At 37.2% G+C, this 23,947-nt stretch overlaps 1 protein-coding gene across 6 annotated transcripts in view; it reads left to right on the top strand.

The window, feature by feature from the left end:
• The window catches only part of dab2ipa (DAB2 interacting protein a), an 89,419-nt gene that overhangs the window by 15,768 nt on the left and 49,704 nt on the right, over window positions 1–23,947 (top strand). For 4 of the 6 annotated variants that reach the window (XM_052564240.1, XM_052564241.1, XM_052564244.1 and 1 more), the window contains 2 exons: window positions 13,414–13,520; window positions 21,799–21,917. In XM_052564240.1, coding sequence (XP_052420200.1) covers window positions 13,414–13,520; window positions 21,799–21,917 — 226 coding nt within the window. Of the gene's footprint in view, window positions 1–7,264; window positions 7,398–13,413; window positions 13,521–21,798; window positions 21,918–23,947 lie in introns of those variants that run through there. The other 2 variants (XM_052564249.1, XM_052564242.1) reach the window with 1 other exon arrangement.

Here is a 23,947-nt window from a genome sequence, read left to right as displayed (position 1 = left end):
ATCCAAGGGTTATAAATACCTCTCATGGCCCATTTTATAGATCATAATTTAGAGTGCTCATGTTCAGCATAACCTGCCCCGTTTGCCCCAGGGAGAAGACCCCTGTAGACAGAAGTGGACCACTTATGAACCTCTTTGATGTATTTCCTGTTTGAAGTAACATCACACCTGATCTTAATGTAATAGCACTGCTTAATTGAGAGTATGTGTGTGTGTGTGTGTGTGTGTGTGTGTGCCTGCTGGCGAGATGATGATAGACCCTCGGTTTTAGATTAGACTGAAGGACAGTAGACAGCATGCCAGAAAGTGCTGAGATTCTTGAGGAGTCCAGTCTAGACCGTCTTAAATATAGTACTCAGGGTTATACGAGAGTCCATGTGCGGCAATAACAGTTGTGTCTACACTTTGGTAAGCCAAACTATATTTGATACTGTTGATCAGCGGGATTCAGAGTTTTGGGTACCCTCACATTATTCTTACAACTTCATTTGCTGACTCTAGTGGAGCAGATATTTCATGCTTCCCTTTTAAAGTTGAATTGAGTCTACAATATGACATTGTAATGCCAAGTTTGGCTGCATTGCAGTAAAATCTAGAGGAAAATTAGCTTGAATAAAATAACAATAATTAATTTAATGTAATTTTTAAGTGTCTCAGTGTTATACAAAATATCTTCTTTTATGTTCTGAAGAAGAAAGGTCATACAGGTTTGGAGTGACATGAAAATAAAAGAGTAAAGAATCTAATTATAATTATATAAGTTTAAGTAATTCTAACTTTAAGGCTTTACGCTAGCCCAAATGCGTAGTACTGTATACCAAAAACATGTGGGTGGTCTGACATTCTTACACCTTTTTGATATTTGAGGCAAGAAGTGCTTCAAGAGCATCCATAAAAAATTGCATAGTTGCAACATAGAAATCTTGATTATCGGGGGATAAAACCCTTTGAGAACATCTGTCTTGCGTATGATTAAGGTCTTCTGAACACGTAGAATAAACTAGATTGAAATTGGGTCAAACCAGAAATGTGCTACGAGTTCAAGAGATTGTTGTGGGAACTGAACCGGAAAGTAAATTACTTCAAGGGCAAAACAAATCCGAACAACATGTTCCTGGTCTTTTCTTCAGCAGCCATTAGTTTAGTACTGTTGTTCTTCTCTGTAATTGAGATAATTGCAAGAATGGAGGAAACAATTCTTCCAGCTTGGGGAAAACAATCGTGGCAGTGATTGTATTGAACATGAGACGAGTTTGAGTCTTAATGCACTTTTGAATCCAGTGCCAAATTGCATTTTATCTGCTTTATGTTCTGGAAATTAACCAGCTTGTTTCTCAGAGTATTACTTTACACATACAGTAAATGAAAATCCTGTCATCATTTACTGAACCTGTGAGGAACTTTCCTTCCTCAGTTAAACACAAAAAGTGATATTTTACAGAATGTCTGAGCTGCCCTTAATGGACCATTTGACTTTTTTTTAGTTTAACAGCCTATTTTCATTATATGATAAAAAAGCCAGAATAAATGATGAAAGATTCTTCTTTTAATTAAATAACTGATGGAATGTGTTTATCTATGTTTAAATCACACACAAAAGCTTCCACAAACTGCCTTGTCTTCCCAGGGATTGTGTAATTCTAACAGATAAATGAATAGCAGATATTTGAGTCTGGTCCACATAAACAGAGATGGAACGTGTGAAACCCTCGAGGCTTTTTCTGCTGGTGCTGGTTGAAACTGCTGGTTTTTTGTCTGGGAAGAGATTCATGAGCTTGTTGACTGTTGCTTCAGGATCTGCGGCGGGACTGCTGGGATTCAGGGAGCTTGATGTTAATGGTGTCTGATGACCGAGGGCCTCTCGCCTTCCAGGGGACGTCCAGATGTTGTAAGAGTTACAAGCGGTAAATACCCAGCAGCATCAGGAAACTGCTAGGCCCCATGTAGCTCAGTGATTGAAGTCCTGTCTCAGAGATTACGAGGCAAGTTGGATGCACAGTACCTGGTACTCTGTCCACACTTACTTGTAAGTTAAAGTGGTATGTTAATACTCTATAAGCTTTAGTGTTTGACGATAATCTGCTTTAGCTTTACGATTTACTAAAAGTTCAAAATTCAAAAATAAGGAGGCAAAGCTGTTGGTTTGTTGTTGATGGTTTTTTTTTTTTTTTTGGTCCAATGTACATTTGTGCTGTAGTTCTGTATGAACACTCTTGAGTGGGTGAGTTGTTTACTTTGTAATAAGTCTCTTTATTTCTACCAGTTTCACCCATTCAGGCCAATTTGCAGGCTAGTTGTGACGATAGATGGTCATTTGTGCATTGACAGGTACTGTAAATGAATCAATGACAGGATGATTGGAAGTGTTGCCTTTGACTTTTCTCCCTGATTTTGCCATATTCACATTACAGGAGCTCTATGAGAACGCAGTGAGCTCTTTCTAATTCTTTTTCCGCTGTTATACAGTGTTTACTTTATTAAAAGCGAGTGACACTATTTGAGCTCATCCCTGTTTTCTACCTTTTAGAAAACTGAATTATATTGAGACTGAAAATGTTAAATCAAATACAATCTTAGTTTTGAATCTTAGATCAGATCATTCTCTTAACTAACTTTATTTATAAGGTGCATCCTGGCATTTTATTGAAGGGCGTCACATGTATAACAACTTTCAGTAAAATGTTTGATTTTATTTATTTGTACCCATACTAACATTGATAGTTTAAAAGTTTGTAAGATCATAAGAAACTAATTAAGTTGAGTGTGGACAAATGCTTGATATTTAGTGTATTTTGTAATCCGTTCATTCATTCAATGTTAGCATCTGGTCTTTTTCATTTGGCCTTCATTTGTTAGTGGATGGTGGCCACTTGCTTTTCTGTTTTTTCCGTTTCTCAGTGCTGCTTAATAACAGCTCATGTACATATTATCTGTTTTTTTTTTTCCTAATCATTGCAAAAATAACACAAATAGGCCAAGTTCTCACATGGCTAAAAAAGACTAATGGACTATTTTCGTACTCTCAAGTGGAAAGAACTATATGTAATTGTTGATTTGGCAGTGAAAACATCTCTTCCCAAATTTGCCATTGCTGCAAAAATTGCACAATCAATTAAACTCATCGTGAGTCTCATTCAGGGCCATAAACAGTCCAGTGTGTCCAGAACGCTTGTTTCTTTGCCAGACTTTATCTCGCCTAATGTGTTCATTCTCCTAGTTTTCAGTGCTTCATTAATTCACATTGTCACATCATGACAGAAAGAATGTCATTATGGGTGTTCATTGGTTGATGATTTTGAACGTTGCCTTTTCTAGTAAAAGCTTGGAATCCAAGCAAAAAAAAAACAAGTTTCTCTCTGTACTTCCCAATCACCAAATGTGGTGAACTCTGTACTCTCACAAAAGCGTTTTGATGTAACATCTATAATGGCCAAGAGCATTATGTGTATTTCTTAAAACAACACCGAAAGAGCTGTTTGTATATTTGACGTCAGAAAAAAACCCCTGAAAAATAGTGGTTTCAAAGGAAAGCAAGTTATTGCATGTTTTGTCTAAGAAGGCGGCATTTGTGGTTTCAGTGGCCATCATACGTATCTTCTCCACAGCTTGAGGTCCTTCTGATTGTCCTCTTTTTGTGGTGGCAAACTGCGGTTTGTTTCATCACTTCAGCAGACGTTGTTTGTTTGGACATTTTATTTTTTCACTTATACTTTTCTATTTGATCTTGGTTAATCTGTCTGTTTATCTTTCATTCTGTCTGTATGTCTGTCTTATTTTCACAATATGTTGTTGATGTTTGTGGGGATGCTCTTATTATATGTAATGTATAAAATTTCTTTTTTAGTACCACTTTGGTCCAGACGGGGGCACTGCATGTAAACATTTTCCTCTTTAAATGTGCAAGCTATGAAGAAGGCCCGAGGGCAGAGAGCTGAAGTCATGTCTTGATTGCATTTACCTGCTGCACACCAGTCAGTCAGCTCCCTGAAATCAGTCTGATATTTACAGCAGTGTTCCTGCGCTCTGAGGCTAAATGCCTGTTTGTGTGCAGGCCTGATGTGCACACCTCTTGAGGTCAGTGCTATTAAAGGGCTGGTCGAGTAAAGAGCTAAAGATTTCAGAAGAAATCATAAAAAGAAGTACTTATGTGATTTTAGTATGGTCACAATCATTTATAAATCTGGACACATAACTCGCACTTCCTTCTGCCTTCTGCGTTTGCTTTCCTAAATAATATTACTGGTCTTACTGTGCGTAATTCATCAGAGCATGTTTATCTACATGATAATAATAATGTTTGTTTTCCATAATTCGAATTAAATATTTTAATGGGTCACACCTGCAAATAGAACAAACAAATGATAATTTCTATAAAGATAAATTTATGCATTTTTAACATTCCAGTAAAAATATCCCCACCCCCTCTCTCTCTCTCTTTTATATATATATATATATATATATAATATAAGGATTGTAAAAAATTTTCCCACTGAAAAGCTATTTTAGAAAGACTAATAATACAAATGTATCAAGAAGCAAGAAGTAATTTGTTCCAGTACAAGGTTGTGTGAGCAGGTCAAAATACTAACAAAAAAATAATAGCTAACATTAATGATCCAATCCAATGCTGTTTAAAATCATGCCCTGTCTACATTAATTCCTGCTGATGAATGTTAACCAGATTATGTCATAATGGTGTAAGAGAACTGATTGTTTCTGGGGGGACACTGAGTCCTGCATTCCTCTTTCAGTCATTTTTGTCTTAACGCAACATATTAGAAGCATAAGACAGCTTCATACTGACTTTACTTTATTTAGATTTTTATAGACAGTGACTTGGCTAATAAATCTCATGAGTACCGGTAGTTTGCATTTGTGATGGCTACCAAATATTGGGTTCCACAGTTTCTGATTTGCTTTACATCTCTGGAGAGATAAACGTTTTGTTTTATGTCTTCATGCACACCAGGCAGCATCGGTACACAGAGCCGTCCATCAGTCTTCCCTATACTCTCCTTTAGCTTGACTCCGAGGCTCAGGTGGCATGTAGCAACTGCACTACGGGTAATAATATCAGACCTCTTATTACCCACATTTATTCCAGCACAGAGCTGTTCTGAGAAGCCGAGCAGACAGATTTACGCCAGCCTCTCCATCTCATCCTCTCTCGATGAGAAAGTTCACACTGGGGTCGAGTGTCTGAGCATCAGGAGAGAATGAAGATGGCTCCTGCCGCCTCCCTGGGCTCCTTCCATTACTCAGTCACCCTCCTACAAAGACCCAGCATGCCACAGACCTGCTCTCTTCCTCCTCACTGGAGAAATATTCTGTCACCGAGCTGCCAGCACGTCAACCCCCCCCCCCCCCATCCATCAGCTCCAACTCACCGAGAGACTGTTACTGTCTTTAGCTCTTCTGCTTTTCAATTATTCCCTCTAATCTTTTAACTTTGTCGTTTTAAGCATTCCTGCTTTCGATGGTTAAAGTTCGGAGAAGTGATGCTGATATGGAACTTTCTGGATTGTCAGTCTGTTTTTGGAGTAATGAAAAGTTAAGCAAAGTTTTAAAGCGAGTGTTCACTAAATGAAAATCCTGTCTTTACTTACTCGCCTTAATGTTGTTTCAAACCTGTATGACATTCATTCTGCTGTTCATGATACTCATTTAGGCTATCAAGCTGCAAAAAGACAAAAAAATCGTTGAAAAACTATAATATAAGTGGTCCATATGAAGTTACAGTATACTTTTACAGTATATTTTTTTTCCTTAATAGAGCTTGAAAGCTCCTGGTCACAGTATGCTTTTGTTGTTGTATAGAAGATAGCAGTGCTATTTTTGTATTCAGGTAAGAAATTAAAGCAGGTTTGGAACAATGTTAGGGTGAGTAAATGATTAGGTAATCTTTATATTAGATGAATTAACTCTTTAAATCAAGCATAACGCACGTTATGGTCTCCCTCATGAAGAATGACCATGGTATTTTGTTTCTGCCAAATTACCATATTTTCACAGTTACTGTGATAACCTGATATTAACCACTACTTCATCAAAAAGTAATTAAAGCAACATGGTCCGAAAGTTGGTCCGACAATGTTTGTTTGTTTGTCTTTTATTCAGCAAGAATGCATTAAATTGATCACACGAGACTGTAAAGATGTATAATGTTACTAAAGATTTATATTTAAAATCAGTGCTATAGCACAAAATCATTCAAACGCCTATAAAATAACTTAATTTTTTCCATTTAATTAGTTTGCTTTGTTGTGAAGGTTGCACATTTGTAAATCCTTTTTAAAAATAGTTTTCATCTGTCTGGTAGGTTGTAGACATTTGGTTCTCAGAATCTAGGATTTCATCATGGAGGTGAGATGTTCTTCTGCGGCTCGTAAATCTCATTATTTCACCAGCTAGTGTCGTAGAGGTCACAGGGGTCAAATGCCTAGTCAGAGCACTGCAAACATATTAATGTATTGGATGTTTAACTGAGGGTGGATGAAGAGACAGACCTCCTGTTCAATCTTTAGTGGTTTCAGCAAAGTAAAGCTATGATAGATACTCGTTTCTCTTGAATTTACAACAATAATGGGAAAAATGTGCACCTTTTATTGACCATCCCTGATGAGCTATGTAAAACTACCAAATAATAGTTTTGCGTGAGAAACAAACCAGAATTTATTACTTACGTAAATTGTAAAAATTTTGACAGATTTTTAGGCTATTATATTTTACATGATTGGATTTTTTTTATTAATTAATTTATTATTAATTAATTTATTATTTCTTTTTTTTATTTTTTGGGGGAGGGTGTTTAAGATCTTTTTTAAGCTTGATGTGGCCAGTATGAACTGCTTTTGTAAAATTTCTCCTTTGGAGTTTTTTTGGAACATTGTAAAGGGTAAGTAGACAAGTTTTGGGTGAATTATCACTGTAATCTAATATCTGTACATTTGATATAGTTCTTTTTATGATGGAGCTGCTCAGAACATGTCTGCACTATAATTTACACCCAAATTCACACCTCACTCTAGATTTCATTCCCAAAGCACAGAGGTTATTTGTGGGGAGGAGTTGACTCTCTACTTTCCCCCTGGTTTTTCCCCCTCTTCTCTCGAAACTCTCCACAATGTCATTTTAAGAGCAGTCCTGACTTGCAGAATCAGATGGAGAAATCTACTTCTCTGGCAGTGATTCAGTTTAACAGCAGCTTTTGAAGTGAAGACTTCCAGCAGTTTCTGAATCAATCATTCCTTAGGCTGTGACACAGGTGAAAGCGGATAGCATGTCAGGGGCAGTGAGGCGAGTTCTGGGGAGGAAGTGGTACTACTACAGACTTCTGGGTCGATCCAGGCACAGACAGCATGTTCGTTCACGGAGCCGCTGCCGCACTACTATCAAGGGTGATTCTGTCTTTTTTCTGTCTATCTTGGAAAAAAACAGTACTTTGCTGGGGTTACAGAATGTGCCATGGTACCCTTATGCGTTTGTGGAATTTTTCATCATCTGATGATATTGACTTAATATCCATCATATAAAAGAATTTGCCCTAAAGGATGTTGGAAATTAAAGTGCACTGAGGAACTGGCAGAAATGTTTGACTGGTTATAGTTTTCAATCAGAATGAAGTGTGCATTTGGTGTCTGAGAGAAAAAGGTGCCCAGGTTTCAGATATTCTTCTCCTCTTTGCTCTGTGATTGAAGTTTATTTTGCTGTGATGCATTTTTGAAGCAAGTGAAGGTGCAGGCAACTTTTTTAGGGGACTAGACTTTGTTGACGTTTCAGAAAAATATACATACTCTATCTGGTAGTACATTGATGGAAACACAACATAAAATTATGCAATTTACAAAACTGAATTGCAAAAGTTTTTGTCCTTTCCATAATTGAATAAATATATCTAAAAAAAAGTATTTGTTTAAAAAATAAAATAAAAAAATAGTGTATATAGCTGTTAAAGATATTTCAAATCCATACACATTTGTGGTCTTCTTCATGGCCTTCCTTCCACTTTCATGCTTTTTAAAACTGACAATTATAAACAGAAGAATTATACTTTTACTTTAGCAGTTTAAAAAGACAAGTTGTAGATTCTGATTCAGAGTTGAAATCACTTTTTCTTCAGTATGAGTTTGCCTGAATTAGGAAAAAAAAAATCTTGTCAGCCTATGATGTGCTGCTGTAAGAATATCTATCAATTTTTCAGTAATTCACTGCTTCGATGGAGTTCATAAACAAGTATTTTTGTCTTCCTCGTGGTGAAGTGAAGCTTCCTAAATATAGAGCCTCCAGGGACTTTCTTTTCAGTCCTTACAATGATAAGAGCCAAGAGAGACTTATCCTATGTGTGTGTGTGTGTGTGTGTGTGTGTGTGTCTGGTGTGTGTGGGAGAAGAAAGCAAGCAGTTCACAGTTCACACAATCCTGAAGAAACTGCCACCTCCTCTTTACATCAGGTTCCAACAAATTTCCATGAATGATTTCTGTTCTCAGTTTCTGGTGTTCTCTGACTTCTAGATTGTTTGGATTGTTGCATTTACTTCTTGGTTCGGTTCGTGTTCACATTCACAAGGCAACATTGCAAAGCATACCAAACTGTGTTTATGCAGGTCACATGTTAGAAAAGCTGTCCTCTTATTGTCTCTTATAGTTCACCTGTTTACATTCATATAGCATACATTTCATATAGCATATTTCCCTTTAGGGATTATGATACTGCTTTGGTCCGTTGGGTCGGATTGCTTTCTAACCATGAGCAAACCACTCCAGTGTCTGTTTGCAATTGGGCTGAGACCACCTCTTCAAGGAGGTCTCGGTACGCTTGTATGGTCCTCTTTTGGTGTGCACCCGAGTGTGATTTTATATATATATATATATATATATATATATATATATATATATATATATATATATAAAATCCCATCCCAAATTCAATTCAAATACACACTCGTTAATTAAATGGATGCCAATTCTACATTTCTGAATTTGGCACAAACCTGGCAACCACTCATAACATACAATTGCAACCTTAGTTTTTGCAGCCCTATCATTTAGTTTCTCCCATTTCCTTCTTTTCATGACTTTCAACAACTTGAAGTCTTTTTCTAAACTTCAAGTGTGTAGAAAAAACTTCAAGATGCATTCTTGTTTCATATCCATTACTTGGAAACATTGCACTGTTCAAACTTTGCTCAAACTCTTGTGGTGGCAGTTGATGAGATTGAGATTGATCAAATCTTACTGAGATTTTCTCAGATTTGGCGAATGTGTGCTGCATGATCTGTCAGGCCTTTAGCAGCACTTCTGCATTAAAACCCAAAGAAGTTCTGTTTCTTGACACATCGAGGGGCTTGAGAGACAGGTGTAGTCGAGGGTTTAGCTCTGTGACTGTTTCATAGAAGGAAGAGAGCTGACTTGCTTAGGGATTGATGCTTTAGTGAACCCAAAGCAGCATTTGCCATCAATTCTTGGTGTTACTGTGCATGCCTTACACAAGAGTTCACCCAAAAATGACAATCTGTCATTATATACAATTCTCACACTTACATCACCTTTAATTGGAAACACTGGAACAGCTTGTTCTGATTAAATAATTGCTCTTCACAGAACAACAAACAGTGCTTAGTTATCATTCTATTTCTGTTCTGTTTGTCTCTGCCTGTTTTCCATTTCCTTTCACCGTGGTGGTCTGGTTTCAGGGGAGTGATGTTAGATGGAAGGCCTGCACAGCATTTTAGCTGTTTGACTGATAGGCTGAGAGGAGCATGGATATTATTAAACCCAGGGAATGGGCACGTAGGTTTGCTTTTTTTTTTTTTTTTTTTTTTTTTACTTTTGTGGAAATCTTACAGAGACTGCATTTGATTAAAAATGTAGTAAAACAGTAATATTCTGATTAAAATAACCGTTTTCTGTTTGAATACATTTTAAAATGTAATTTATTCCTGTAATGCAAAGCTGAATTTTCATATTTTAAAAAACTAGAAAATATTGTTTGGTCACTGTAAAATAGTAATAGAAGTCTATGGAAAGTCCCCACAATTCACAGAAACAAACGTGTGTGTGTGTGTGTGTGTGTGTGTGTGTGTGTGTGTATTAGAAATCTTCTTATAGTTAAAGGATTTGGTCTGTATCTTACAAATGAATGAGTTCTGTGTACTTCTCCACAATATTTCTCTCTGCTTCAATCCATACTGAAAATCAATGGATATGCAGACGGGCCATCTGACAGAAAATTACTTGTAAAAATCTATTTATTTACTAACTGTATTATTCCACCAGATACTTACTGCGTCACAAAGTTAGGAATTGCTAAATAGACTCAAGAAAAGTCAGTTTATTCTTTCCCTTTATACAATTTTGTTCATTGTCATTCATAATCACGTATAAAATAACCTGCAAGTCACTGTATGTCACCATGACACCATAAACAAGTTGTTTAGCTTTTTATGTTATTGTCTTTGCTTTTAAACCTTAAAAGGGCATCGCTGCCAAAGGAGTCAAAAAAACATTGCGTCCCAGGCCTTCGTCTAACCGAACCGAAAGGCCTGCAAAGACTCATCATCTCTAGCTGCGACAAGTCGAGCCAGATCTGAAGAAAGGTGTGCATTTAGATTAAGAGCAAATGAGACAGGCCTGTGAGTTATAGCCCTGCTTGAATGCTAAATGAGACCATAGCACTTCTATGTAATTTCCTGCAATGACAGAGTCCTCCGTGAGATCAGATGGAGGACGGTGGCACCCCGGTGCAGGCGTCTCTTACACAGCTGAGCCATGCATCTTGTTCAGAGCAGATTAATATGGCGCTAGCGCCAAGCATTTCTGCTGTAATTCTTTGGCAAATAGCCCACAAGTCTTCCCAACATCTTGGGTTGAACTGATTTATATATATAGAACATTGTTTGATGGTTCTTACCTGTTTTTAAATATATTAATTTATAAGTAAGTTACATTTTATTTTATGAATGAATTAATGAATGATGCATTTATATATTGCTTTATTGTGTACTGCTGTACATCCAAAGTGCTTTACAATCAAAAAGTACATTGTATATAATGTACATTTGTATAAGCTTTAGTTTAGTATGGGAAATCAGTTTAGTTTTGGTTTAAATGTTTTGGGTCATAAAGTGGCGGTGATCGGCCCCCTGATGTGGTATTTATTTACTTTTGTCCACCCTGAAAAATGGAAAGTATATTTCCACAGCAACTCATAATCACAACTTCTGTATTCTTGTCAGCATGTCTGCTCTGGACAAATATGAGCAGAGCGGTCAGGAGTTCAGACCCCCTGCTAACAGGTCCGTTCCAGAGGAGGCTTTTCTTTGAGCCCCTTGTGTTGTCCTCTCAATATTAAAGCATTTTACTGTCTCCACTCTTCATAAACACTTGGCTCTGGGTGGAGGAATGTTGGAGCCATCTCTTAATTGTTGTTTAGTGTTTTTTTTTCCTTTCATGTTGCATTTTATCAATCATGATCAAGCAGCTTAATGATGAAAGAATATTTGAACCAGTCTGCGGGTTGATAATAGCATTGTAGTCATCATTCAGAGCAAACAGTGCTTTCAACACAGCTGATGGAGAGATACTGATGATTATGAAAAGAAGTACACATAGTCATATTTTAAAAAAAACATTAAGTATTTCCCTTTTATGAATTATGTACTGTATATAATGTTTTGGCCTACTTACAGACTTTTAAATGTTACTGAAAAACCCAGTGGATCCTCACTGTTTTCAAACACTGCATCTAAGTCAAAGATCATGTGATCTTGCTTCCATGCTTAACATATGGATCAGAATGTTGTGATATTAACATAACCAAGAGACGGCGTTGAGATTTCTCTCCCATGCATTCCAATCTGTTCATCTCTCTAGTGAGAAAACAGTGAATTTACTAACACACACACACACAGACGGAATGTTCATATGTCGATACCTACGCAGGGCTGTTAATCACTCTTCCTCCATGTTGTCAGATCATGTCTAGTTTTGCTCAGCCAGCACTAAATGATGACTGAGGCAGCAATGCAAATCCTTTATTAGCACATCATTTTAATCATTGGTTTGTATCCAGATGTCAGTGATTTCGATGCTCTCTGTACACTATTGTTGAATTGTGAATTGGTTAACTGAAAGTTGCTTTACTGTGTGTGTGTGTGTGTGTGTGTGTTGGAGGGTCAGCTTTTTTATAAAAAATAAAATAAAAAATAGATAAAATAAAACAGAGTGCTAGTGTTAGAGGGTCAAGTTTTTAATATATATAATAAAAGAAACAAGTATATAGAATAGAAATAGAACAGTGAGTGCAAGTGTTAGAGGGTTGAGTTTTTTTTTTCTTTGAGTAAATAAAAAGAAAACAAACAAAATTACATCATGTTGCTTTCTGTTGTATAACCTGTATTATTATAATGGTTGTTGATACTTTTTTGTCAAAAAGCTGATTTTGTAGTTTTGAGTATGTAGTTATATTAACAGTCTATTACTTAATTTAATATATAAATGTTATAAATGTAAAAATATACAGGCATCTTGTAACACCGGAAACACTGTCCCATTTTTACAATCATTTTTTTGGGCAACCACAGCCGACAGTTTTTTTTTTAATACCTTAAATATAACAGGATATTTTTTATACTGTAGAACAGAAAGCTTTTTTATTAGAACAACCAATTCTGGCACAAGAAATGTGCTGTCAGAAAGAGCACACACGAAAAAAGCTTCCAGATCTTGTTAGTGACGCATCTTTCCTAGTACAAAACCAGCGAGGCACAGAAGCCCTTCCTCCACTTTATTTTGAGTTTGACGGGATTCAGACTGTGCAAAGAGACAGACAGAAGGATGAATTTCATAGATCTTGTCTTTCAGGTTGGCTGCGTTAGCTCTCTATTTTTTTTCCCCGCACAAACACTTGTTCCCTCCTTCCCTCAATCAATCGTGCAGACACAGAGATAGATGCAGGCGTGTGGTGAATGCCAAGCACAGACTGACAGGCTGATGCAGGCCGTGCATGACCGACACATGTGACTACAGAAGCAGCATATTGTAGAGAATTATGGGTGGACCTTTCGACTTGAGCAAATAAGAAACCTGCCAAAGCAGCTACATTGCAACATGCTTAATACCACTCAAAAGATCATAACAACCACATAGCAATGGCACAGCAACCCACAGGCAACCATCCGAAACAACTTGTTGAAATCTTTGCACGCATGAAGATGTGATGATGCTGAACACCTTTCTTTATTTTTTTCAGTTTTCCAGTGCTGTTATTGATGTGTGATTGTGTTCATTTTGTGGTGTTGTTTATCCTAGGGGAAATCTGATCGTAGAACTGCTCTTGGCAGACTACATACACATGAATCCAGTCCTCACTCTCTGATTCCTCTCTCTCTCTCTCTTTCTGTCTGTCTGTTCTCAGAGTCTCTCACTGACAGGGTGGGCCGGCGGCGCAGTATGCCTGGCAGTACAGTGGACAAAACGGTGGTCGCTATGGATGCAGACACGTCAACACCTTTTAAAGTCACGGTACGCATTTATGACAGCAGCACAGATAAAAATAGTACATTTACAACCGTAAGAGGTTTTAAGCATCTCTGTGTGATTCAGTTTGACTTTATATTATAATTTATGTTGTGCTGTAATCTTCATAAATGCCTTACTATATCAGATAAAATATTAAATGCATAATATTTTATTAAATGTTTAATTAGTTTCTTCACATAATGTCAATACGGAGTGAATTTTAAATAATTTCACTGCTTTATTTTGACCAGATGTTGATATTTGTGCCAATTTCTGAAACGAATAAGTGAAGTTTGTTTTAAGTTTCTTATAAAAACATTACAGGTGTTAATTTCTTCTTTAGCATGTGAAAAAAAGACAAAGAAAATTAACTTATTTTCAAAATCAGTGTACTTTTATTTTAATACTGTTTTAATTTTGTAGCTTGTTTTAATTAAAATGTTTGTTATTTTGTTTAGTTATTTTATAATTTCAGTTTAATTTGTTTATTTTACAAAATATTTCTAATTACTGTTTTATAAATAACAATCACATTTAACTAGTAAAAATGCAATATTTTGTTTACGTGCATGCTATATGACCATCAACCAAAGTCAGAGAACTGTGAACATGCAAAAATATTTGTTTAAAAATCTCAGGGTCTACTTAAAGGGTCCTTGATTATTATTTAATTGTTTTAACTTTAGTTAATGTGTAATTTTCCTGTCTGAGCATAAACAACATCTGCAAAGTTCAAAGGGAGGTATTTTCTTTGACAGAATTTGCATTTTAAGGCCTTCGACAAAAAGCTGGTAGGGACACAATGAGCTTCTTCCTTGGTTTGTGATATATTATGAACCCTATAATGTACATAAACCCTGCCCCCGGTAGCACACAGTCACAACACACTGGGCCAGCTAACCAATCTGAGCCCATTGCGTATTTCTGATGGAGGGGTTTCATAGAACCAGGAAGTCAACAGACCTCCATTAGGAAAATAAATAATAATTATTATATATATATATATTTTTTACCAAACAAAGCATGAACACGTGTTACAGTGCCCCACATAAACACAATCAAGCCTTCGAAAATATGTGGTTGCCCATCCCTTAAAAGTAAATGCATTAGGTGAAAGGGGTTCAGATGTCAAAAAGTTTGGTCATGTCTGCATTACATGTAAATAATGAGCTTGAAAGACAAAATACTTTCAATAATACATAATAATACACAGTTAAAGCTGCGGTGGGAACTTTTGACGCTCTAGCGGTTAATAAACAGAACTGCTTGCGTCTTGCGGAAGAACATCGTAGCCGGAACTACTTCTCTCTGTTACTCCGGCGCGGTATCCCCGAAGCAATCTAAAATAGTCCGAATATAAACACTTATTATAGGTGCACCCTAGTGATTCAAGCTAAAAACACGGTTTGGAAAATGGATTTATGGTGTACTCACTTATTATATACATTTTTCTACATTTTGAACACAAACAAAGTTACGGACCGCAGCTCTGATTGGTTGATTTCTTACTGGGAGCTGATGACTTTCTGCAAATGGCAATAGGAGCACTGGGAGGAGCCAGAGGAGCTTGATTTTTTCACAGATTATCTGTCTCATATTCTACTGTCAGGACATGATGACAGGTTTAACAAATATGTAAAAAAGTTACCTACTGCAGCTTTAAATAACCTACTGATTGATTATTAAAATAAAAATGTTCAAGTGTTCATCAGTAGTTGTTGGAAACACTTCTTAAACCTAAAAACTAATTTACTCTAATTACAAGTAATTAATTTTTGGAATCTGATTGCGAATTCATATGAATCTGGCTGTTTTTGAGACATTGCCACAATTCTTCTGGATTGAGTCTGTCTCAGTTTGTTCTGTTTCTTCATGTTATTCTGTTTTTTAAAAGCTACAAATATTGAAAAGTAGTGCACAACAATTACTTACAGAACAGTTAAGATGTACTACACACTTCACGGATTAACTTCATGGTTTTGAACCTACTACACACAAGTTATTTATCCACTAGACTAGACCGCAATGCCTTTTACAACATAGAAGGTGTTTACTGTGGATAACAGTTGTAGCGTGGCACATACAGATTTACTGACTTTTATGACGGATTCTGTTTGTCGAGATTAGTGGAGCAAAGGGCACCGGATTGCACTTGTCGACTAACTGCAGACCACAGTTCACTGAACTCTGTCACGAGGTTAATCCCAGCAGTTGTTGCTAGAGGGATGAAGCAGGTGTCATCACGCACCCTGAGGAGAGACGGCGTGTCATCACCGCTACGCTGTGCACTTCCTGCCTAGGGCGAGAAGCACCGGTCCTAATGACTCGCCTCGTAGAAAAGTGAGTGACACTGCCACAGCTGGCTCTGAGTCCTCGGGTCAGCCTGAGAGGAGAGAAGGATTAGGCGTCCTGATAGAGTTAAGCAATCGCTTTATAGACCTCAATGACCATTTAATGGGGAAAAGTCCTTGGAGGAGATGCAATCAGTCCTTGTTGAAGCGTGCTGTAAATGACAGATGGGTTCGGGAATCTTCCTGCACTTAGCTGTGATGTGGAAAATCCACAGGCACAGCTGGCAGCACCAGCACCCATGCCTCCTGAGAAGGGCAATACTATCCCCTCGTGCCTCTCATAGTGAAATGGGTGTAGAGTTGATGAGGTGTCATGTAAGAACGTATCCATCCTGTAATACTGCACCGCTGGCATACAACCAGGTTATCATGGAGAGGTACCATCATGATTGATTGAACCAGCTAGTTTGGATTCCAATTACTTTTTTACCAAACGTTTGCTTCATTGTAACTCATAATAGTCTGTGCCATAATTTAGTAAAATCTTTTATTTATCTGCATAGCAATGAAAATAGCTATATTAATTATAATAGAAAACAACATAGTAAAAATAGAAATGTAGTAATAAGTAGTGAATGGATGATTCATGTATAGGTATTTTTTTTCTAACTTTCATGTTTATATGATTCAGTTCAATAAGTTGTACTTACCACGATGTAAATCGTTGCAAATCAGCTTTACAGAAAATTAAAGTTTCTACATTTTATTTAGTAATAGCATATCAGTGATGACTATCTCAAGTTGATGTCCATATTGCAGAAATGTACAGTAAAAGTCAAGCAGTTGATGTCGTGTAATCAAACAGACGGTGAACACTATTAACAGAAATTATTATATGTTGCGATCTGGATGTATACATTTTGTGTGTGTGTGTGTGTATATATATATATATATATATATATATATATATATATATATATATATATATATATATATAGGACGTATATGTATAAAATTAAATATAAACACTGGCATTCAAAAGTTTGAGGTTAGAATGATTTTTTTTTATAAGAAATTATTAAGTTTATTCAGCAAGTATGCATTCAATTAATCAACAGTGACAATAAAGACTTGTATACTAGAATGATGAATAAATAACATTTTTAAATAAATGACAATAGAAAATAGGCTAGTTCTTTAAATCTGTAATAATATTTAATAAAATGACCGTTCATGAGACATCTTTCAAAGCATTTAATAATCTTACCGTGCCTTTTGAACTGTAGTATACATAAAAGTCAACAGAAAAGTATCAAAAGTAAATGAAGAATGTGTGGTAAAAAGTTTCCATTATACAGTAGTTTGTGATCTTTAATGTTATCTTAATCTGTTGGTTTATTTAAAAAGTTCTCGGACATAAAAATTCCCAAAGTTGAAGAAACACTAATATTCTTGCGCTGCAGCAATTCCCTCTAAGGTCAATGTATTTATTTTTCAGAGATGCATGTTGCATTCAAATATTGGCATCAGTCTGTCGTTTTTGTTTACCCCCTACCAGAAATGTAAGATAAACAGTTATTCCACTGCTTTCAGCTCACCCATTTTGCTTAATTACAGAGCTAAACTAATGACAGGATCTGTTAACTGACGTAAGACAGAATGAGCACAGTGTTTGTAAGCATGCTCCAACGTGAACGCCCTTCGTGCATGCCGATGAGTGGTGCATTTGGCTCCTGCGGGGCCACAAGAGAGTCCCGCTGTCTCCGGCGATACAGAGCCTTTCGTGTGAGTACGCCGAACTGGATCCACGCTAATTGAACGGGAGCCCTGACTTGTCGGGACAGAAGGAGGAAGGGCAATAGTGCGCCCCCATGCTGTGTGGACCACTTTGAGAACCCTGGGAGAAATCCAATACCTTGCTCTGGTGATGTATGCAGACACGATCGTTTGGAGCCCAGGGTTACGGATTTCCCCACAGGCCACGGTTCATGTGCAGAGCAGACCATGGAGTCCTCTGCGTTACAGCTCAGACTAGACTGTCTGGCTGCGAACAACAGATAATGACATTAGATGTATTGTTTCAGCAGATGCTCAGACACATTCAGGCTCTTAGCAGAGGCTCGCTGCAGTCGGGAGTCTTGTTTAGTTGTTATCTGAGAGCGTGTTTCTCATGTTTGATAACGGCTGTTATGCTAAGTGTCTTCATTGAAGACTGAACCCAAATAATTTTTGTTTTTTATAATGGGGAAACAACTTTTTTGCTCATTTTAGCACTGGCTAGTGTTGCCTTTAGGTGCCATGTCAGAGCAGGCAAACACTGCAGTGAAAATATATTTTATTAAAACTATATATTTTTTTAAACAAGATACATTTATTTAAGAACCAACACTGAATAAAATATTTAGACTTGTTGTCAGGGAATGCATTTTAATATGAATCTATTTTTAACAGGTATAAACAAGTATATGGAAGAAAAAAATAATAAAAGCCCTGAAAATACAAGGCATTAAAATACAAGCACTGTTAAAGCAATGCATTATTTTTATTGCATGGCAGATTGTTCACTTAATTTTAATTATTTTATTCTTGAAACTAGTGGGGGGGGGGGGGTGAACGAAATACACTTTTATTAAAGATACTTTACATTCTCTGAAACAAGCCTAAATATCCCATCTCAAATATATAACACATTATTATTTTCACTGACAGATTTTCAGTTATTTTTTATTTGCATGGAAGAAAAAGAATGCCACATTTCTTTGAAACAAATATAATGCACTTATATTCAAAAATCAACATATGAAAAGAAGACAGAATATCTTATGCACATTTTGTCTAGTTTTAAAGATTTGTAGGTGTTTTAACTGGAAAACGAGTCAAAAGGGAATCATTAAGATTTTTATTGTTATTTTTTTATTTTTTTGCAGTGAAGGGACAAACTTCCTGCTCCATCATCAGTAATTCCAGCATACACAGCACACATCATATGTTAAGACATGTTTTCAGAGAGTGTCATTTGAATCATTTGCTTAACCCACTGGCATTATGGCATTATTGAGCATAAACCTTACTACATTTTATTAGTTTTATTCTTTAAACAAGAATTTGGCATGGGGATTAGGATGGGGATCTTTAGTGTTGTAGTGTGCATTTGGCATAAGAAGTCTTCTGGAAGTCTTGGCAGAAGGGGCCAATATTTCATCTTAAATTAGATGTCTTCCAGGAATGTTTATCTTGTAACCTTGGTGCATTGGCACAATAAAGGCAAGAAGCATATCTCAGGTCCACTGGTTATAACAGGACTGTTACTTGTCAAGACATCATTTCAAAGAGCGATGAATAGTGGCTTAACCCATTAAATTACCCACTAAACATCTTTAACATAAAAAAAATTATTTTATTTTTTTAACTTTAAATAAATATTCCCTTAAAAATCTCTTAAATCATATTTATTTTATTTTACTTTGTTTAAATAATTGATTTACTTTTGTACATTTATTTTAAGAATTGTATGTACTTTGCTGCTTATCCTTTCAGAACAATCTTCATGTTGTGTGTGCCTATAATGCCTAAGAATGCTGTCTTTGTAGACATCTCACTAGGTTTTTGGAACAGAGCCCCAGAATAGCTCTGGTGTGACTAACAGCCGAACAGTGCCATGTGTGGGTCAGGACAGGGCTTAGCCTTCTGCTGTCATACAAAGAAAGGACCAGGTTATACAAATCCATACAGGGCCTTCAAATCTACATTTTTCAGCCTCCAAATGTGTCATGCCATGTCTGGGATTGTCAGCACAATTAAAGCTGTCAGACACAAACTCAGAGGCATGGACACAAGAGGGCAGAGAGAGGCAAAGCATAAAGATTACACGAGAAGTGGGGGAGATGAGAGGAGGTTGGGAATGCAGGCTCAGCAGCTAAGCATTACAGGAATTCTGTACAAGCACACAATAGACGTGAAGGAATCTGCAGACCTTCAGCCTTCTGACAGCTGACAGAGCTTATTACTGAGACATGATGCCGACATATCCGCATATGTTTGGTCAAGAATAGGGTGTTATTCTACCATTACTCCACACTGCAGTGCCACACAATCCTACCGAAATCATTCTAATATGCTAAGCACTTACTAAATTAACATCTGGCTTTTGGAGGGCATGAAACAATTCTGTAGAATACAATAATTCAGATTTACTTCTATCTTTAGAATTGCAGAATCATATGTGAACTAAATACTTTGAATAGAAATGCATGTGATGCATTGGCCTTAAATGCATCTTGGCTATTGTTTAAATTTGAAAGATAAAGCTGGAGTTGAGTTCTTCAGACTGCGTTGTCATTGATCCAGACTGCGCCTGCAGCCTCCAGTTCTACAACTCCTCCAAACAACAGCATCATCAAACAACGCTTTCCCTTCACTCTGACAGGCTCGATGAATAATTCCATTTGGAAGTTTGGCAAATTTCATCTGAAAGATGGCCCGAAAATAACAAAGCGCTAAAAAATTTAGATTACGCCCCAGGGGGAAAATATTCTTTGAAGTTGTTTTGATAAGATGCCTTAAAGCTGACCCAATTTCTTTTATCATCTTCACCTTCCATATACAGCACATCTTTACTGGCCAATACTTGGCCAATTTTAGATGATCGGCATCAGTAAACCATTAGCTGACCAAAGACCTGTTCACACCAAGGACATTAACTATAAAGATAATGATAAAGATATAGTTTTAAAAATCGTTCTCAATAATAAAGGAAAGCAGAGTCCACACCACAACTATAACGATAAAGGAACAGAGAAATATATGATATAGTTGGAACCACTTTGATTTTAGAATGATTTTATCTAGCTGAAGAACAATAAATATATATCAATCCTGCTCTAATGAACTGGCGAATTTAAATAGCCAGACATGCCTGCATTTAGAAAAAAACAAACAATATAATATGCTGATGTGGACGCTAGTTATATCATGACAACTCTCTGAGGGTATAACATGGCAGTGTACATGACAATGTTAATGGGTTTGGTTTTAGCGGAATAGATCTGCTTCTGCGTCAGAGTAAGTCCCGAGACTTCTTACTGCCAATACATCCACAACATGCTGCTGTGAGCATGTAAGAAATACTGCTGCTGCACATATAACGTATATGAAATAACCACCATATATTGCATACATGAATCACCCCGTAGCAGATCTATGCAGATGGAGCTGGGGAAGGTGGAGGATTTTTTAGCGAATTTAGGTAAATAGGTGGTAATATATATATATATATATATATATATATATATATATATATATATATATATATATATATATATATATATATTCCTCAAAATTTGGAAGGTGTCATGTATACCCTCAGTAGCTATACTATACTAACTATACTAGTCCTTTCAGCAGAATTTATGCCATTCTATGTGACTTTGTTTGTTTCTGTTAGCCCCTTAACCGGTTGTTGTGCAACAACAGGCACTAAGTGGCTAATTAAGGTCAATCAGCCATTCATTCACTTCATGCATGAGGCTTCGATTCACATTCCCCACCCACTAATTGCATCTACATGCCTGAGAAATGCATGCGTTTTTCCCTTCTCAGTGTTTCAAATATTCCACTCAGACAGACTTCAAGTACTTTTAATCTTGTCCTAATCTGTAGAGTGTCTGAAAAGCACCAGCTCAGCTCTCTCGCTATGAACTTGCAGTGCACCAGTATTTTCCCCCCACTTTTCCATGCCAGCCAACAGTTTCCATGGTAACAGCGGCTTTGAGGGGAGTATCACATCAGTGAAGCTCCTCAGCCCAGCGCTGCGAGCAGATGTGTGTGCCGCACCAATCGCGCAGCTATGCACGCCGCAACCAGATGCTACGGATGAGAGGAAAGAACAAATAGAAGGGGAAAAGCAGAGCGCCGGTTTTCACATGCATCTGCTCCAGTGGTTAATGAATCTTTGAGTGTAATCCAGTCCTTTCCTCTGATTTCCTGTCCAGGGCTTCCTGAGCCGCAGACTGAAGGGTTCCATCAAACGCACCAAAAGCCAGCCGAAGCTCGACCGCCACAGCAGCTTCAGGAACATCTTACCGGGCTTCAAGAGCGCGGAGAATGACAGGTAAGCTGGAACCATTTAGGTTTGCATTGCAGTTTAGAGTCTCTTCCTGTTTGTTGCCTTATTATTTTTTATTCTCCCAACACCTGAATCAACCATTATACTGACAGCTGTCATCACGTCCTTCATGATGTGCCATTTACAGTACATCACTGTGTGATTGTAAAGTGCATAAAAAATGTAGTTTTTGTGCCATTAAGTTGATTAACAGATCTCCCGTTGTCATTTTTACACAGTTTAATGCCTCTATTTGCAGCTTTCTGTATCTCTCACAACATTCATCACGTAATCCTCCAAACCTTTAGCTTCTCTATTCGTCTCTATTAGGATTGTTTAGAGTCACTTATTGCACTGCTAAAATGTCTGAGTCATCTTTCTCCCCAATGAATAGTGATCACAGAGTGAGGAATGAATTGGATTACTCGCAGGATAAATGGTCTAGCCTCAGTCTAAATTGTGAGAGATGCTTGTGAAATATTCGGCTCGCTGCGTGTCGTTCAGGTTGTCAAGAGAAGAAATATGTGACTCCGGGATGCTGGGTCCATATGTTGTTTTGATGTGACTTGAGTACAGTGACCTACACGCAGCAGTTTGTGTCCAAGCCTCAGGTCAGTGTGCGCTGCTTGTATACGAGCTTGTAGGAATGCACACAGACGCGAACAGAGAGTTTACATAGTATTGCAACTGCAACTGCAACTTGCGAAAATAGGTTAAATTAACCACAAATGGAGGATTGCTTAAGACTCAAATATTTCTCAAATTCTCAAGGCATTCTATTCACAAGTATTGCTTTATACTCTTATTGTATGTCAAAAATGTTATATTTTTTTATTTTATTTATCCGTTAGGAGGCTTTAGCAGAGAAATTTGGTAGTTAAATTAAGCACAACTGAGATTTGAGCTATAAAAGAGCAACCTCTGTTCGTCTCTGACCTGACGGTTAGTTATCCGAGTTTGAATTCGGCTTCTGTTAGTCAAACCATTATTTCTTGTCATCACCCTGCTGTACCTTTCAACAGATCTGTCAAAACGCGAACATTTCATTTATTATTTATCCTACTCGTCCTCATCTCATTCCAAACCCTTATAGTGAACATCCTGGCTGCTCTTTTCCATGTAATAAAAAGCAAATGGGGTCTGGGCTTTTCAAGTGCCAAAAACTGACAGAAAAGTACCATAAAAGTGTTATTAAAAAGTCCATATGACTCATGCAGCTAGATTACAAATCTTCTGAAGCCATGCGATAGCTCTGTGAAATTTAAGCCGCTCTTGGCTGATCATTTTCCTCTTCGTTGTTGCACTGAAATCAAATGTGGTGCCATTAGTCATTAGACACTTTTGCGGTTCTTTTATGGTGCATTTTATGGTTCCATTTACTTTTATTGTATTGAAAAGGATGGACTATTCTGCAAAAAAAAAAAAAAATGACTTTTGCAGAAGAAAGAATCTCTTACAGGTTTGAAATTCTATGATGTTCATTTTACAGAATGTTCAGTTCTGAGTCAACTATATCTATATTTATCGAAAATGCGCCTCGGCTTCCTTTTATTCTCCATTTGTGTGGGGAAGTATTCTCATTCACCCTAAAGAGAATCTCAAGAGCACCGTCTATTACATGGGAATTTGTTGAGTCACTCTACAGGACTGCAGATATCATAGCAACCACACCAAAGATTTCTCCACAGCTCACCGTCAGCCTTGTGCTTCTGTGTTTCTGTGGTATTAGCAGGCAGAAATGGCATTGCTTGTCCAGAGATGTTCTGCCTCATTAGAGCAGCATATTATCCTGGGAGGCAGAGCATCAGCTTCATGGTACCAAGGTGTGTGAGCTGGATGTGACACAAACAAACTGCTTTACGGATGCTGTGGCAGCCTCTGTACCTGACTGGGTTCTGCCAGTCACAGTAAGTTTAGGGTCATTTCCTCCAGACGTGCCTGTTCAGCCTGCCTGGACCTGACGGTTGCAAAGGCTGAGTCAGTATTGCATAGTTCAGACAGGGTTTGTCACCTCTGCAGTATCTTCTACCATCTCA

The sequence above is a fragment of the Carassius gibelio genome, chromosome B8, assembly GCF_023724105.1.
Source record: "Carassius gibelio isolate Cgi1373 ecotype wild population from Czech Republic chromosome B8, carGib1.2-hapl.c, whole genome shotgun sequence".
Lineage (NCBI taxonomy): Eukaryota > Metazoa > Chordata > Actinopteri > Cypriniformes > Cyprinidae > Carassius > Carassius gibelio.
Note: the sequence above shows the minus strand (reverse complement) of the source record. Positions and strands in the feature narration are given on the sequence as shown.